At 49.5% G+C, this 15,538-nt stretch overlaps 1 protein-coding gene across 1 annotated transcript in view; it reads right to left on the bottom strand.

The window, feature by feature from the left end:
* Positions 1-15,538, bottom strand: part of GRIK3 (glutamate ionotropic receptor kainate type subunit 3) — an 85,750-nt gene that overhangs the window by 14,550 nt on the left and 55,662 nt on the right. The window contains exons 6-10 of the mRNA XM_030464348.1: positions 14,548-14,721; positions 12,640-12,783; positions 9,679-9,786; positions 6,190-6,303; positions 4,438-4,641 (exon numbers count right to left, since the gene is read on the bottom strand). Of these exons, the coding sequence (XP_030320208.1) occupies positions 4,438-4,641; positions 6,190-6,303; positions 9,679-9,786; positions 12,640-12,783; positions 14,548-14,721 (744 nt within the window). The remainder of the gene's footprint in view (positions 1-4,437; positions 4,642-6,189; positions 6,304-9,678; positions 9,787-12,639; positions 12,784-14,547; positions 14,722-15,538) is intronic.

Here is a 15,538-nt window from a genome sequence, read left to right as displayed (position 1 = left end):
GAAAAATGAGCAGTTTTGTGGTCAGTGCTCACTTGCCTGAAAGTCCCAAAGCCAAATTTGTCAAAATGATGCAGCCAGCCAAAGAACCACTTGGAGTTTTATGCTTTACCACGGAAAATGGAGAGGAATTTGCATGGATGCCCAAGGATTAAAATGCTTTTAGTGCAGAAATTAAATTTTACTCTGTCATTTCAGCAGCTCCTGTGATGTGATCACAGCCCCATGTCCTTGGCAGGGAATGGCACCCACAGGCAGGTGTCAGGGAGCCCATTCTGCTGTCCTGAGCTGCACTTCCACATCCTTTTTATCAATGCAGATTTTTCGGAAGGTGGTCTCTAATTAGGGGGCTGCTGACTGAGAGGATCTGAACCAAACCCCACCGAGGGTGAAGCTTTCATTTGTTGTGTTCTGCCATTACAAACTGAGCAGTCAATTATCAGGCCTTGGCTGCTTCCCCCCCCTCAGCCCCCAGTTTTCTGCTGTTGCACGGGAAGATGGGTTTTATTAAAAATGAGGAATTATAGCTACTGCCAGTTGCTCAAAGGCCCTTGTCCAGCAAAACCACTTAAGCACCCGTTCCTCTTTCACTGGAGCTTGCACGCCTTCCAAGTCTTATGTCTATTCCTAAGTGTTCTGCTGAATTGAGGCCAAAAAGATGAATTTTGCCAAGACCTCGACACCACTTCTCTAACACACCCAGAAGGGTTGGATCTCCTTATTCCCCCACTCTTACAGCCTTTGCACTTGGGTGGAAGTGATTGGAGTTCAGGGGGTGCTCAGTGGTGTTCTCTGCAGAAATATTTTGGCTTTTATCAGCAAATGTTGAGCTTATCTTCAACTTCGCAGCTCTGACTGGAAGGGAGCCTGGAGGTCAGAGCAGCTCTGGCAGAGCCACGGTCACTGTGGAACCCCTGCAGCATCCCAGTCACAGCCCAGCTCACAACCAGCATAAGCACCAAGATAAATATTTATTGAAGAAATTAAGCTGCTTCTTGCCTATCTCACCAGTCTGAGCTGGGTATTTACATCAACTAATCACGTCTGTGTTGCCCAAGAGATAGGTAAATAGTGCAGCCTTCCCTTGTTTGTTATCCCAGGGTCTGCCTGGCAGCATCCAACTTCCCTCCCTCAGCCTCTGCTGAGTGCAGGGACATTAATGGGAATGTGGCACTGTGGTGTAGTGTGTATCTTCTACCAGAATTTACTGTCAATAAATGCCCATTTATTGTGAAAGTGTTGAATCAGCTGTCATAAATCGTCCCTAAGGACAAATATTACATCTTCTCTATAGTTACCATTGGCAGGGATTTCCATTAGAAACCCTATTATTTTTCATGCCTTTTTTTTTATTCCCCCATGAAGTTTCAGATTGAATGGAAATTTGATATGCACTGTCTCAGCAGAAGACAAGTTTTATTTGTGAATGAGTTGGTGCAAAATGTCCAGAACAACTCATTTTGCTGCTTTTATATCATTCTCCCCACAAACAATAGGGAAGAATTGCAGGCATTCCTCTGCTGGACAAGTAGAATGCATCAGTCAGAATGGATGGGGCACAATGCACAGGGAAGTTTTGCCTGGATCAGTAATAATTTCTATGAATAAACATCACTACTGATGACAGGAGGAGCTCTGAGAGTTGCCAGGCTCCCCAGGCACTTTCTGGGTGCCCCCAAATCTCCCCCAGTGCCAAGGTTGTGGGTGAATTCAGCTTTTATCCCATCTGATGATGGCTTCCCTGGGGGTGACCATGGAGTGACAAGAAGTACCCAGGAGCAGTGAGGAAGGAACCTGGTTCTCCACAGGATGGACTGAACTCCTCCCAGCCAGGATTTTTGGGGTGTTGAGCAGCAGGTGAAGGGCACAGGGAAGGGGTTTTTTTTGGCTGCATGAGGCTGTTTTCTCCAGGTCTGCTAAATAGGGGCCTGGAAGACAGGGTCATGCTGTGAGCTGCTCTGACTGTTGTTGCTTTTCCTGTTTATGCTTAAGGCCAGACTAGAAAAAAAGCAATTTTACAAAGGCTGATAGCCTAAGGCATTCCTGCCTGTGGCCAGGCAAGGCTGGATCAGAGAGAACAGGGGAAGGAGGATGATGTGTGACTCCAAAACAAACCAGGAGAGCTCCCAAACAGCCCATCCTCCATCCCCTGCTCTTCCAGGGGAGGTACCAGCATCCCTGACACTGGAATTCCCACCTGCCTTGGCTGCCCTGCCCAGCACCTATGCCCAGCCCTGGGTCACCCTTGCTTTACCCATTTCCTTCTCCCTGCATTTCAGCCTCGGATCAGGTTATTCCTGATCATAGAATCACAGAATCATAGAATTGGCTGGGCTGGAAGGGACCTCAGAGATTATCAAGTCCAACCTTTCGTTTACACCTGAATGATCCCAATTCTTCCATGAGAAGATATCAAACCCAGATATCAAACTCCCTGTGTGGACAGCCCTGTTTTCATCACTACAACTTTGTTTGGATGCTGTCTCCAACACTTTCCCTACGAGGTGTGAAATAAGGGTGAACTTTCCCACTGCAAAGTTGCCAATCAGTGGTTCCTTTCCCCACACACACGATTTGAGGATGCTTGGATGCTGAGGAAGGGCCCCATCTGGTTGCAGTTTAACTTTTTAATGCTTTACATAAACACTGTTATAAAAAGCAATGACATTCAGATAAAGAAAATAATGGCTTCATATGGGTTTGGGCAATGGTTATAAATCACTCCAAGGCGTGCACCCAACCACATCTGTTAGAAAGCAGAGTTCAAACTTGATGATACAGTAAAACCTGCACAAAAAGGTCCTTTGTTGGTCCTTTGTTCTTGCTGTGTGTTAAATTTGCTTTTTAAATAGATAGCCAGGAAATACTTGAATGCAGGGTGACCAGGAGTTTAGGGTGACTCAGTATGGTTCTTCCCCATACCTGATTTGTGTCTTTCTCCTTTAGCTGACCCCAGCTTTGGGAATGGCTGGAAGCCTCCTGAGAGGCATTGGAAGTGATGTGGGTAGGACTGCAGGACAGCCTGGTCACTGTTACCTGTACCTAATTTACTGCTTTGGAGCAATTTAATTCTTCTAAGCCCTGTGTTCCAGGTGGGAAAGCCACAGAGCCTGTCCCAGGGGCAGGACTGAGGAGCTGAGTCCTTCCCAGCCTCTGCTCTGCATCTCTTCCCATCCATGTCTGTTACCAGGGCCAGAGCATCAGTGTCTTCCACTGGGAAGCCCAGTGTCACTTGTCTGACTTGTTGTGTAAGAGGTTATGAAATGTGTATTTTGAGCTGTACAGAGCTTTCTGGAGGCTAAAATAGCAAAGCAGGTTTGCACAGCCTGTGGCACATTCCCGGTGGGACTCAGTGTCCCCCCAGGGCTGTCCTTGTGTGCCCTTCCTGCTCCATGTGAGCCTGGGCAGGGCTGCAGCACCCTGAGCAGCACTTTGTCCCTGTAAGGGACATAACCATCATCATCTGCATTTACAGATGGAGGAAGCATTGCACAGAAACAACTTGTGCAGTGTCCTTTAGGGCAGAGAAGCCAAATCCAGACACATAACCTGTGTCCCTGAGCCCCAGCTCCTGCCTGGCACTGCTGCTCAGCAAAGCTTCACTGCAGTGACTCACCCAGCAAATACTTTCTGCTCACACCAACTGTCAGAGCATCACAGCTGCTGTGGACGTGGCATCACTTTTGTCTCTTTTCTGCTCAGGTAATGGTTTCAAAACGTAGCCAGGAACAGCAGCCATGGGCCCAAGGCTCCTGGATACCTGAGCAGGGAATGCAGGAGGGAGCTGGGCTGCAGCTCCAGGGCAGCTCCCCCTGCTCCCTGTGCTGCTGAGATCAGACATTCATTTTGCCCTCATCTTTCCTTCCTGAGACCTTTTCTGGGAATAAGAGATTCATAAGAACAGCAGATTCCCTCACCTTCCCAACTGGACTTCGGGGATCCCAGGATGTGCTGGAGGCAAAATATCCAATTAGGAATCTGAGCAAGCTCTGGCTCTGAGCTTCCAGACCAGGTGACTTTTTGGTGGCTGTGAGAGCAAAGCTGCCACAACAGCTTCCCTTGTGTGTTTACTGGGCTTTTAGAAGGGGCTGAGGATGGAAAACTCTGCTGCAAGAGGGAGCTCCGTGTCCCAGGAGGCTTTAGAAAACAAACTGCTTTTATATAAAACTAGATATTAAACTGTCCCCTGCAGCAGCCCAGCAGGAAGGGTCTGGGGCTGAAGCCATGGAGCCCATTTCTGTGCCGTGAGAATGCCCATTGGCAGAAACTCTGAGTATTTGGAAGACTGAGGCAAAGACATGAAGCAAAGAGATGAGGCAGAGATGCTCTTCTCACAAACCACGCAGCAGGGCCAGGACCTTGCTGAGGGTGCCCTGAGCCAGCCATGGGGACCCATCCCAGCTCGGGCACAGCCACCCCTCACCCCCAGGTGTCACTCACATGGTCGATGAGCTCCTTGATCATCCCATTCCACTGCCCCTTCTCATCCTGTGCCCCGTACTTCCCGTCCTCCACCAGGCGGATCTCGTAGCTGAAGCCCAGGATGATGGATAACTCCTTCAGGAGGTCGATGCAGTAGCCCTCAAAACGATCATTCCCAAACAGGGCCGTGTCGGATTTACGGAACATCACAAAGGGCTCTTCCTGCACGTGGGGAGGCAAAAATTCCCCCATTAAAGGTCAATTGGGGTCCCAGCTCCCACCAGGGCAGGAGCATCCCCCAGGTCAGCCCCAGCCATGAGGCTCTGGCTCTCCCAGCAGGGCTGGCACTGTGACATGTTGGGAATAAATTAACTTTGCACAGCACATCAGCTAATTAGCAACCTTGTTTACCCCACAAAATTTAATTTTGTCTCTTCCGAGCAGCCAACTGTTTTCCATTTGGTAGGATTTCAGGGAGAAAAAAATAACCATTTCATGCTCTGGAAATTATGAGTGTTGAAAAACAATAGCAGTGGGGAGGACAAAGTCAGCCCTGAGCCCTGCTCAGCAGCAGCATCATGGATCCCCACACAGTCCCTGTCCTTCCCTGCAGCCAGCAAGAGGCTGGAGGGAAAAATCCAGGGTGAGAGAGCTGGTCCTGGCCCTACACAGCCCCCAGCAGCTCACCTGCCTCCTGGCCTGCACTAAGTGATGGATATGGGTCCCTGCCTCTGCCATCTACTCCAGTTGGGGCTGTATGGGAAGGTTTTGGGGTGTCTTCAGTCCCAGCAGTGCCAAGCTCCAGCACCAGAGCTGTGAGACCTCTGCCACCCCCGAGCTCTGGGCAGGGGCACAAGGGGGCATTTGGAGCAAGATTTGCAGGAGAAAACAAGGCTGAAAGCATCAAGAGTTGAGCTTGGCAAATGCAGCTCCATCAAATCCTGCTCTCCCTGGCTACCCCTTCAGCTTTCTTCTTTGGAATTAGTGCTTTGTTTGGGAATCTGCTGAATCTATGGATTCAGATATAAATACAGTGGCTCCAGAGCAGCCATAAAGCTCTATTAATTTGGGGAAGTGCTGTAGGGATCCCATACATATTTAACAGCCCAAACACTGAACATTAGGGCCACGCTTGCTTCAGTAATGCATCTCCAGGTCTCCAACATTTCCTAGGGGGTAATTCTGAACTCTGTGAACCACTTATTCACGGACTATTTCACAATTTATTACTGAAAATGGCCAGACATCCAATTCACAAGCTCTCTCAGTTTGCTAATCGATTTCTCAGTGAAGGTGCCCTCAATTTCATAACTTCACAGCTCCCATATTGCTTGGGGAGAGTGGCACTGGCTGCTGGGGTAATATTTCTCTTCCAACAAGTCCCTGCAATATGAGCAAAAGGGGAAAAAATAACCTTTCACGCTTTTCCTTTCAAATGTTCCTCCTGTGGCTTTTCTACAACCGTTTACACCAGCGTGGAAGTACAAGGGGGTGTTGCAAATGCAAATAAAACTTAGGGTTGTGCTTTTTTTTATAGAATCAAATATATGACACTGCAATTATTGCAGAACTTGAGCCTAAGCACATTCCTTCCTCCTGAGGAATTACAGGACTGATATTCCAAACCTGAACTTATCTGCTGTCCCATCCTCTGTGCTGAGCAAGCAGTGTGTTAGGAGGGGTGGCTGATTTGGGAGGATGCTGTGGATTTTCAGGGCTATCCCTGAATTTTTTTGGGTGGAGGAAAAAAACAGGCTTGAAATCTCCTACCAGGACTGTGGTGACAATCAGTGATCTGTTGCTCAGTGAGTCTGTGACATTGGGCCCTCGTCCTTTGGAAATTTCTGTGATGTTCAACCCATCAGAAGGACTCCAGGCTCCAACCTGAAACAAAGGAAACAAATGAACATGGGAAACATCTGCCTTAAATTACTCTCAGCATCCTATGGGCCTGGAAAACAGAGCTTGCTGCTTTCATCTACAGTGAAGAGAAGCAAAATTAACATTTTTTTTTATCACCTAAGTAGCAGGCTTCCAAATCCCTGGTAGGGACCATTCCTATCCCTGCAGGGAAGTTCCCTGCTCCTGGTGGCAAAACTGGAGCAGGGAATGGCAGCAGAGTTGCTGCAGGATGGGTCCAGTCCCACTCAGCCACGGTTCTCATCGATTTGAGGTGCTCTGTTTTATTCCAGCTGTCAATTTTTAAGAAATTATGAGACTTTGAAGAAATCTATTGACCCAGAAATAGCAAAACGTGTCTCCATTTAAGAGAAGGCATCTGGGCAACTCTAAGCCTGTTAACCTGAGCTCCACAGTACAGGGAGGCTTTGGAAGGAACTTTGAAGGCAGGACTGGCTAAAGGACTGTGACAGTGAGATAAAGGGTCAGGAAAGCTGGAGAAATATGGATTGCTGCCAGCAAAGAGAGCAGGGTGGCCACACAGCCAGCCTGACAGGGAGAAAAGACAAAAAACCCCACCTGGAAATAGGAACAGAATAATCTATCTGAAGGGTCAAACTGTGAGATGGAACTCAGAAACAAAAAGCAGACAGCTCGAACCCACTGGGGAGCCAGGCACTTCCAATATTTTATTTATTACTATTTTAAGATTCTTCAACCTCTCGAGCAGTCCGAGGAGAGAACTTGGTTTTACTGCATCCCCCAAAAAGAGACTTTGTAATGAGCAGTGCTGCCTGGCAAAAAAATGTCATAAATTCTGGAAGAGTTTCCATGAACTTTGTGAAAGGCTTTAAATATTTCAGGTAAAACCTAAGCAGCTCCCTGTATCTCCCTTCAATCACACAACAGCTGCAGTGTCAAAAGATGATTATTGTGCATGGGAAAAGAGAAACAAGTGGAAGAGGCCCTTGCTAGCAGTGCTGCAGGCTCAGCCAACTGTGCCTTGCAAAGTTTCCTTTAAGAAAATTAAATACGTGGCACTTAAAGCTGAATTAATCAGTTTAAAATATTCAAACGGGAAAGAAAAAGGAAAAAAAAAAGTGTATTAAGAGAACTGTGCAAGTCAGATAGTCAAACTACATGTAATTAGGTTTAGTTAATACTCCTGTAATCCCTGGAACATCCAGGAGGTATAAGGATCAGGAGCTCAATCCTAAAGCTCAACAAACATAAGCTATTCTACATAAAGCACAAGCCGTGTGAGATTTGTTTGTAGTTTGGTGTTTTGTTATTTCAGATTAACTATTGACAGAAACCTCGCTTCAACAGAGATTTGACATTGATACTTTAAAACCCCTCTAGAGCTGACAAGAAGCTTTGAAAAAAAAAAAAAATAATAGTGGGAACTATGAAATCTCTGAATTGTTGGAGACAAAAGTTGAACGGCTGAACAGAGAATGCATCAAGGTTTGGCAGCTTCCTATGGGCTTTATGTGACACACAATAGCAATAAATCCAGCTGGTGCCAGCTCCTCTCCAGTACACCTGAGGAGTATTAGTTTGACAGATAGATATTGCAGTTGTACTTAAACATTTAGATTCACACGGTATCCAACTCCTCACACTTTTTCCTATTATTCTACCCACACAGCTCTCTGGCAGTCCAGTGGTGCCCCTGCACTCCAGAAGGATGTATTGGGGTTTTTCAGTTTAGCCTATAAGCAAAATATTTGGGAAAAAAAAGAAGTCAAGCTGGAAGGATCATCTCCTGCTCAGCCCTTGTGAGAAGGAGGCTTCTTCCTCTGCTCCTCTCCTGCCTCCCCTGCTCCTCTGATGGCATCAGAGGCTGAAGGTCATTGGGTTTATTTGAAATGGTTTCCTTGTTCTGCATTTGACACTGCAAAATACCCACTAGGAGAATGCTGTGGTGACCTTGAGATTTTTTTTACACGAAGCAAAGGTGTGGAAGGGTTTCGTTCAACACGAAGGCAAAACAAACTGGAAAAAAAAGGGGGGGATGGAGGAGTCATCCTCCATGTTTGGTCCTGAGGAGCTTCACTGTGCAAAGATCCATCCCCTCCAAGCAGGGAGGTTGATCAAACTCCTGCCTCCTGCCTTGGGGCTGCCTCCCTGCTCCTGATTAATTCCCTGTCCAGAACCAAGGAGTCATCTGTGCAGTCTGGCTGCTTGCTGCATGGTTAATTGAAAATTCCCTCTCTCTGCTCGGGGCTGACACTTCCCGTGGTACCAGAACCTGTCCCCATGCCCAAAGGTTCCAGGGCTCATCCCTGCCTGCCAGCAGCCACCTTGTGTGCATCAAAAAGCAGCAGATTCTGCTCTAGAAAGGCATTTGCTGCCCAACTTGCTCCTCTCAATCTGCAGAATGGATTCAGCAGAAGGGGGGCTCAGAATTCCCTGCAGAGGTTTGGGCTTCGGGAGCCTTCCCAGCCTGGCAGGGAGCCTGAGGAGGGCACAGCCCTGGGCAGGGCTGGTGTTCCTATCACCTGTCCCCTTGGGTCACTCTGCTGCTCTCTTTTTGTTTTAAATGACCTGATCTCACCTTGAAACCTGGGCTCTAGGAGCTTTAATTCTTTCCATGTTGTGGTTTTTTTTTTTTTTTGGTTATTAAAGTCATCGAAGAAAAGGAAATGAAAGCCCCATGAACGACTGAGAATCAGATTTGCACATCATATTTCTGTGCCTAGAGGAGATTTGCACTAATTAGGAGGATCTGAGGCCATGGCCTTTGTGATGGTCTCCTCTGGGTGGCCAGGCAAACACAGCCACCAAGTGAGACCCCTCCAGCTAGCCTGGCAAAAGCACACGTTGCTTTTCTTCTTGTTATCCCTAAGCTAACACAGAGAAGAAAAAAAAACCAAAAATACACATGGCATCCTCCTCCAAAATCTAAGCTGTAATAAGCTGGTGCCATTTCAAAGCCTCAGGCAATTTTCATTGTGGGAAATCACACTGAGATGATGCTTTCAAGAGCTGTTGCCTCCTCAGGGGAAAAATAACATTTTGTAAGCAAGATGGGAGGTGAGACAGGCTTTAGTCCTGCCACCTTTGGCCCGGGCAAGGAAAGGTTAATGGCTACTCAGAAAGTTTCTTCTGCTTCTATTATCCCAGGAAAGTGCCACAAGCACTGCTGCAGCTGGGAGCTCTAATCCCACACACTGTCTTCAGGGTAGTGAGTCACGGATGAGACATGGAAAAGGATCTGAGAAATCCCACAAAGTAAATACCCTTTTACAGAAAAAACAGCAAACCTGGAAACAATACAACCAGCAGCCAGTTTCTGTGTTGCCTGAGTATCAGAGTTTGACTTAGCCATATGGAGATGAGACAAACCCTGCCTACCTTTTCCAGACCATCTTCTTTGAGGCTGATGATATCCAAATCAAAATCTGTGCGCAGACCACTGGTTTTATTGAAGACAATTCGTCCTGTTAATCCTTCCCATTGGGCCTGTGGAAGGGAGAAAAAGCAGCAGGGCTGTTACTTGGTACTGTAAATAATCTTCTGCCCTCCACTCAATGTTCTTTTGATCAGTCCTTACACTGGTTCTGTGTCCCCAGTAATCACCTCTGCCACTGGTCAGGCTGCAGATGGAGCTGGAAATTTTCTCAACTCTCTTGCAGTCCTTGCTGCAATTTTTGTTTGCACCTTTTGTGTTCACCAGCTGTTGTGGGACATGATGACTCAGTAGAAAACTGCTTGCATTTATCATGGCATCCTTGTGTGCTGCATTTATCCTTGTGGTACTGATAAATGCCAGGCTGCAGGGAGCCCAGCTTTGGGACTCCAGTCAAGTTCATAAATAAACCTTTTTTTTGTGTGAAGGTGCTGATGCTTCCAAGGTGTGTGGAAGCAAAAATGTTCTCCATGCTTCCCTCCCTCCTTTCAGATGAAAAGGGAAGCAGAAGAGGCTGTGCTGCTGTGGAAGAGGCAGGGGGATGTGGTGGGTGGGTGCTGTGCCAGGAGCCCTGGATCAGGTTTTGGCAGCATGAGCAGAGGGAAGGTGCCCAGAGGGGCCAGGGAAGCTCCAGTCCTGCAGATTGTCAAAGCTTGATGGGATGAGGTCCTGCACGGCCTGGTCTGACTTGGGAGCTAGTTTTTTGCAGAGCAGGAACTCAGGGTAAAGATACCCTGCTTCCTTTCAACCAGAATGATGCTACGATGCTGTTTCCTTCCACACACCAGACTGAATCTCTCTGATTTAGGAAGCAAAAGAGCCCCGAGTGTCAGGCAGAAGCTGTGTTAGCAGAACAGGTGCTAAAGGACAGCATGGAACACGATGCCTGCTCTGCCAGGGCTGCTGCTGGGATGTGCTGTGAGCACCTGGCCCGGGGAGGGTGGTCCTGCAGGAGTGTGGGGTTCTGGCTCCATTCTCTGTCCCGCAGGAGTGGGGGTTCTGGCTCCATCCCCTGTCCCGCAGGAGTGGGGGTTCTGGCTCCATTCCCAGCCCCACAGTCACATCTCAGCTGGGACAGGAGCTCTGAGCCCCCCCCCCCCCCAGCCCTGAATCTGCTCCCTGTGTGGGAGGGGGAGCTTCAAATCCCCCCGTGGGATGAAGGTGCCATCCCGGATTCTCCCGGGGGTGGGAGGCGTGTTTCCCAGACATTCTCTGGCTCTTCCTCATTTCCCGAGCAGTAATGACAGCCTTGCTCCCAGCCTCGCCACCCCTGGGTTTTGGGGAGGGCTGTGCTCATGTGGTGGTTTGCCCGAGGGACACGGAGCCCGCCGGGAGCGAGGGAAAGCTCGGTTGTGTCCTGGTCCCGGCTGGAGGAGAGTTGGCACCGAACCCGGTGGAGCTGGGGCAGAGCAGCACCAGGCTCAGGGCATCACCAGGGCCACTGGACCGGTCCCTTAGTATGGCCCATGGGGGTGACACCCCCAAGTGACACCTCTGCAGCGATCCAGTGGCCCCGGGGCTGCAGCCCGGGCATGCCCTGCACCCCTCCCTGCCCTGCTTTGTCTTGCCGGAGTTGAGAGGGAGCAATTACTGCTTGTTCTGCTTTGCGATGGGGAGGAAACTTCTCCCTGCAACGAGCTGACACCGTGCCAGGAAGGGAAACAACAGGCAGGCACCGGAGTGTGCGGCTCAGGGTAATTTGCAAAAGGAGCCAACCAAACAAATTATTTACAGTCTCTTTTGGCAGCCAGCTGGAGCAGCTTTCTGCAGAAAAGAACAAAACACGAAAAGGGAAAGAGAGAGAGAGAGGAGAGATAGCATCTTCAGTGCCTCTGAAGAAAAAGTTCATTCTCTCTGCACAGGGAATCATTCTTCCTTTCTCCTCCCCTGTGCCCTGCAGCTTGGGCAGCACCTGGTGCCTGCCTGGGGTCCTCCCGGGTGATACTGCAGGAAAATCATAGCAACGATGAACAGCATATTTCTGTTTCAAAACTTTATGGGGTTTTATACCCAGTCCATGGGGTGTGGCCCAGACTGCAGCCAGATTGCTAACAACCCACCTGAAGAGCCACAGACGTAAAAGTTTAAAAAGGCTGTGGGGTAACTAAGGGGGTTTTGTCATAAAGACCTATCTGGTGGTGTCTGCAGTATCTCCCTGCAGCTCTGCCTTAATTTTTTTTTTATGTGAAGGCTCCTTCTGGTAGACACAGCAAACCCTGGGGTGTGTAGAAGGGTGCATGCCTGGGGCTTTTTGGGGGGGGGCTGCCAGCCCCCTGCCTGCCCTGCTCTCTCTTGGTGAGCTCACAGCTCAGCAACACCCGTGGGCTGAGCCTCCTGGTGTGCTTAAGCCAGAAGCAAACAGACAATTACATTGGCTAAACAGAGAAATCAAAGTGAAACAGAGAGGGAACAAAGCTGTCTCCTTGCTCCCCTGGCACCCTCCTCGCTAAACCCACTGCTCTGCCTGTCCTCAGCACACATGCAGGGACACAGAGCCCTGCCAGCCCTCTCTGCCCCCCAAGCAAATGTTCCTGTAGAAGGCAAATGGCTCCTGCTCTGCTGAGAAGCAGCCTCGGAGCAGTTCAGGTGCTCCTGGTGCAAGAGGAGTCCAGGGCGAGCCCGGGTGATGGCATGGGAGAGCTCAGCTTGGTTTGGATCATTTGGCACAGCTGAACGGGTGGTAGCTGAAAGCCAGGACAGGATTTTCCCTCTCTGGGTGCACTCAGCAGCATGATGTATGTCTGTACTTCCATCCAGATGCACCTGCCCTGGTGGGGGGGATTTTTTTACAACCCTGTACCTGCCAAGCCTCGGCCACGTGCTCCCTCCCTGCCTGCGCCCCGAGCAGCTGCAGGGGAAGTTTTGTGTCGGTGGGAAGCAGTTCTGGGTGCAAATGATGCTCTTACCTCCTTTATGAAATTCATGAAGCGGCCTCCAAACCTCCAGGCTTTGTGGCGGTGGCACTGCAGGGAATTCACTGTCATCTGAGGGGCTCTCTGGTAGCAGACGGAGACCACGTGCACCGCATCGTACAGCAGAGCAGCGTCTGTCTGAAGTAGAGGGGGACAGAGTCTGTGTTGGCAGTGGTTCCAGAGCAAGGGAGCATTCAGGCAGCAAAGCACAGGGAGGTCTGGAATGTGTTGCAGGAGAAGCTGTAAGAACACCCTGGAAGTTGCCAACAGCAGCTGGACCTGAGGGTTTCTCTGCCCACTGCTCTCATCCCACCTCCTGGGTGTCTGAGCCTGCAGACAGCACCTGAGGCCTTCCCCGGGATCTCAAGGGATTGTGCTCCCACACAGGACTTGTGTCCAAACTTCTGGGCTGATCTCTCAGGCACAACACATCCCTCAGAACAGGTAGCATGACAAAGCCTCAGGAGCATGTTTTTCCATGTAGGGTCTCTTTAGACTAAAGGATCACAGACTAAAACCAGAGATTATGGCAATGTTGTTTGTCTCTCTGCATCTATTCTGGTTATTTCTAGCACATTTACTACTGTATTGTCAATCAAGGAAGCTACCCAGTTCTAAACTTTTTCTCTTTTTTTCTTTTTTTTTTTTTTTTTTTTTTTTTTTTTTTTTTTTTTTTTTAATTCCATATAATGTGATGTGTTTAGATTCAATTTGAGATGCCCATTCTCACCTCCAAACACTGATCAAGAGAATTGGATTATTTTTTCACTCCGATATGGCAGGACCTTCTAGTGAAAATATATTGTTTTCTGGCTTCAGAAAGCTACACAACAGACACGGGTGCAGCAGCTGCATAATAAAACACTCTAAACCAAAATAATACAGCAAATAACTGGGAAAATAGCTAATAGGATGTGACCCTAGAGAAAATCCTCCCATGTTGGCAGACATCCCTCTGAGCTTCCCTTCCTGCAGCACCCAAGCATGAAGAGCAGAGACTCGACCTGCATCTCATGGGCTTGTGTTTGGGGCAGGGGGAGAGGGGGTGCAAGAATGTGTCTGAGCAATTCTGTGGTGAATTACACACTGTAATGCCCAGCTGGGATCAGGCCCCACTGGAACAGACACAAGGAAAAAATAAATAAATGCAGGACCCCCTCTGAAGATGCAAAGAAAGGGGGAGAGGAGGCAGTGGTGGAGGAACCCAGCAGAGCTGCAGGCAGTGGATGCTGCAGTGATGGGCAAGGAAAGGGCAGGAGGCTGAAGGAGAAACGTGGGGCTCTCCACTGAGGAAAAAATAAAAAACCAGGACGGGTATGAGGAGCTGTTTCAAGGTGAAAGTCTGTGAAGCTTTGCCACTTGTGGGGGGGTTCTGGCAGATCTAAAGGGAGAGGGAAGGAGGGAGGGAGCCCGTCAGCAATTCCGGGGGTCGGAGACAGCCTCCCAGGGAAGACAGATGGGAGAGCAGGTGCTGAACCTTCCCAGCAGTAACTCAGTGGTGCAGAGCTGCCATCAGACCCTAAAAGGAGTCATCAAAGCTGCAGCAAAGCTCGGCTCTGGGCAGAGCTTTGGCTCTTTCTCCCAGCATCAATCTCAGCACAGCCCTGTCTGTGCTCCCAGCCCCACCTGGGGAGGTGGCAGCAGCTGGAGCCCTGCGAGCCCCAGGGGGAAAGGTCCTGGATGTCTGCCTCATCCAGTGGGATGGGAGCATTTCTGCTCTCAAGGATGGACAGAGGTGGTCCTGCCCTAACCTGGAGTGGGGCTCATGGAGGGCAGCTGCAGAGAGCTCCTTCCCTGAGTTTTGGGGCACACAGCCTGGCTCATTCTGGGTTAGTGAGTACAAAACCCAATAACTATAACATTCAGCCCTTCCCTCTGGTCTGCTCCCCAGCCTCCCCATACCATCATCACACCACTGAGTAGGCCCAGTTCTGCTTTGGGTGCTGATTGCAGCCTCTCCATGGACCACTTCTCAATGATGGAGGAGACGTGGGGGTTCTCCACGTTGAGGATCCTGAAGCCGGTCAGGTTGACTCCGGAGTAGCGATACGGTTCTAGGTCTAATGCATAAAGATCCTGGAAAGAGAGAAGCCAGTTTAAACATTTTATTTAGCTTTCTTGGCTTTGTCTTGTTCTGCACTGGTTCCTGGCAGACCCTGATGAAGGTGCCCTGGTGGGTGTGGGGGCTGTGCTGTCAGATGCTGCCTGCAGAGACCCACAGGTGTCAGTGAAATTCAGTGGGATTTGTGCAGCTTCACCCCCACACAGGAGGGGGAAACTCCTGGCAAAGGACTCCCTCTGCATAAAAGAGACAAGTGAATTGTAAGGAGCAACCCAGAACTCTGTAGCCATGAAAAAAGAGGCTTGGAAACAAGGCAGGGGTCCTGTATCCCCGGGGTCTTTCCGTGGAGGATTTTCTGGGAGTGCTGAAGCCCGCAGGGTGCTGCAGATGACAGAGTAACTCAGGGCAGAATGCCAATTTGCAGACAGCTATCAAAGAGGAACTAAGACGCATTTCTTGACATTCCGACCAGCCTACACAGTCTGCAAATGAATGAGAGTGCCCTTTATCCAATTTATAAAAGCCCCAGCCAGGCAGTGCTCAGCTCTGCTGGCAGCCAGCCCACCAGCACTGCTTGGCACTGAGAGGGGCTCTGGGAGGCCTCTGCCCCTGCACTTTAATGCATCTCCTGGCTCTGCCTCACGTCAGAATATTAACTTCAGGGATTAACTTCAGTGCTCAGTAACCAGTCTGAGCAGTTTGAGGTCAGACAGCAGCTGATCTGCCCAGCAAAAGCCCAGGGTCCCCTGCTGTGAGTGGAAGTGAGGGAGAATGGCAGTGGGGATGGGACTTAGGTAATGGGAATAATGGGTTGGATGGGACATATCTCAT

The sequence above is a fragment of the Calypte anna genome, chromosome 23, assembly GCF_003957555.1.
Source record: "Calypte anna isolate BGI_N300 chromosome 23, bCalAnn1_v1.p, whole genome shotgun sequence".
NCBI lineage: Eukaryota > Metazoa > Chordata > Aves > Apodiformes > Trochilidae > Calypte > Calypte anna.
The sequence above is the reverse complement of the archived record's forward strand: the minus strand, read 5'-3'. Positions and strand labels throughout refer to the sequence as shown.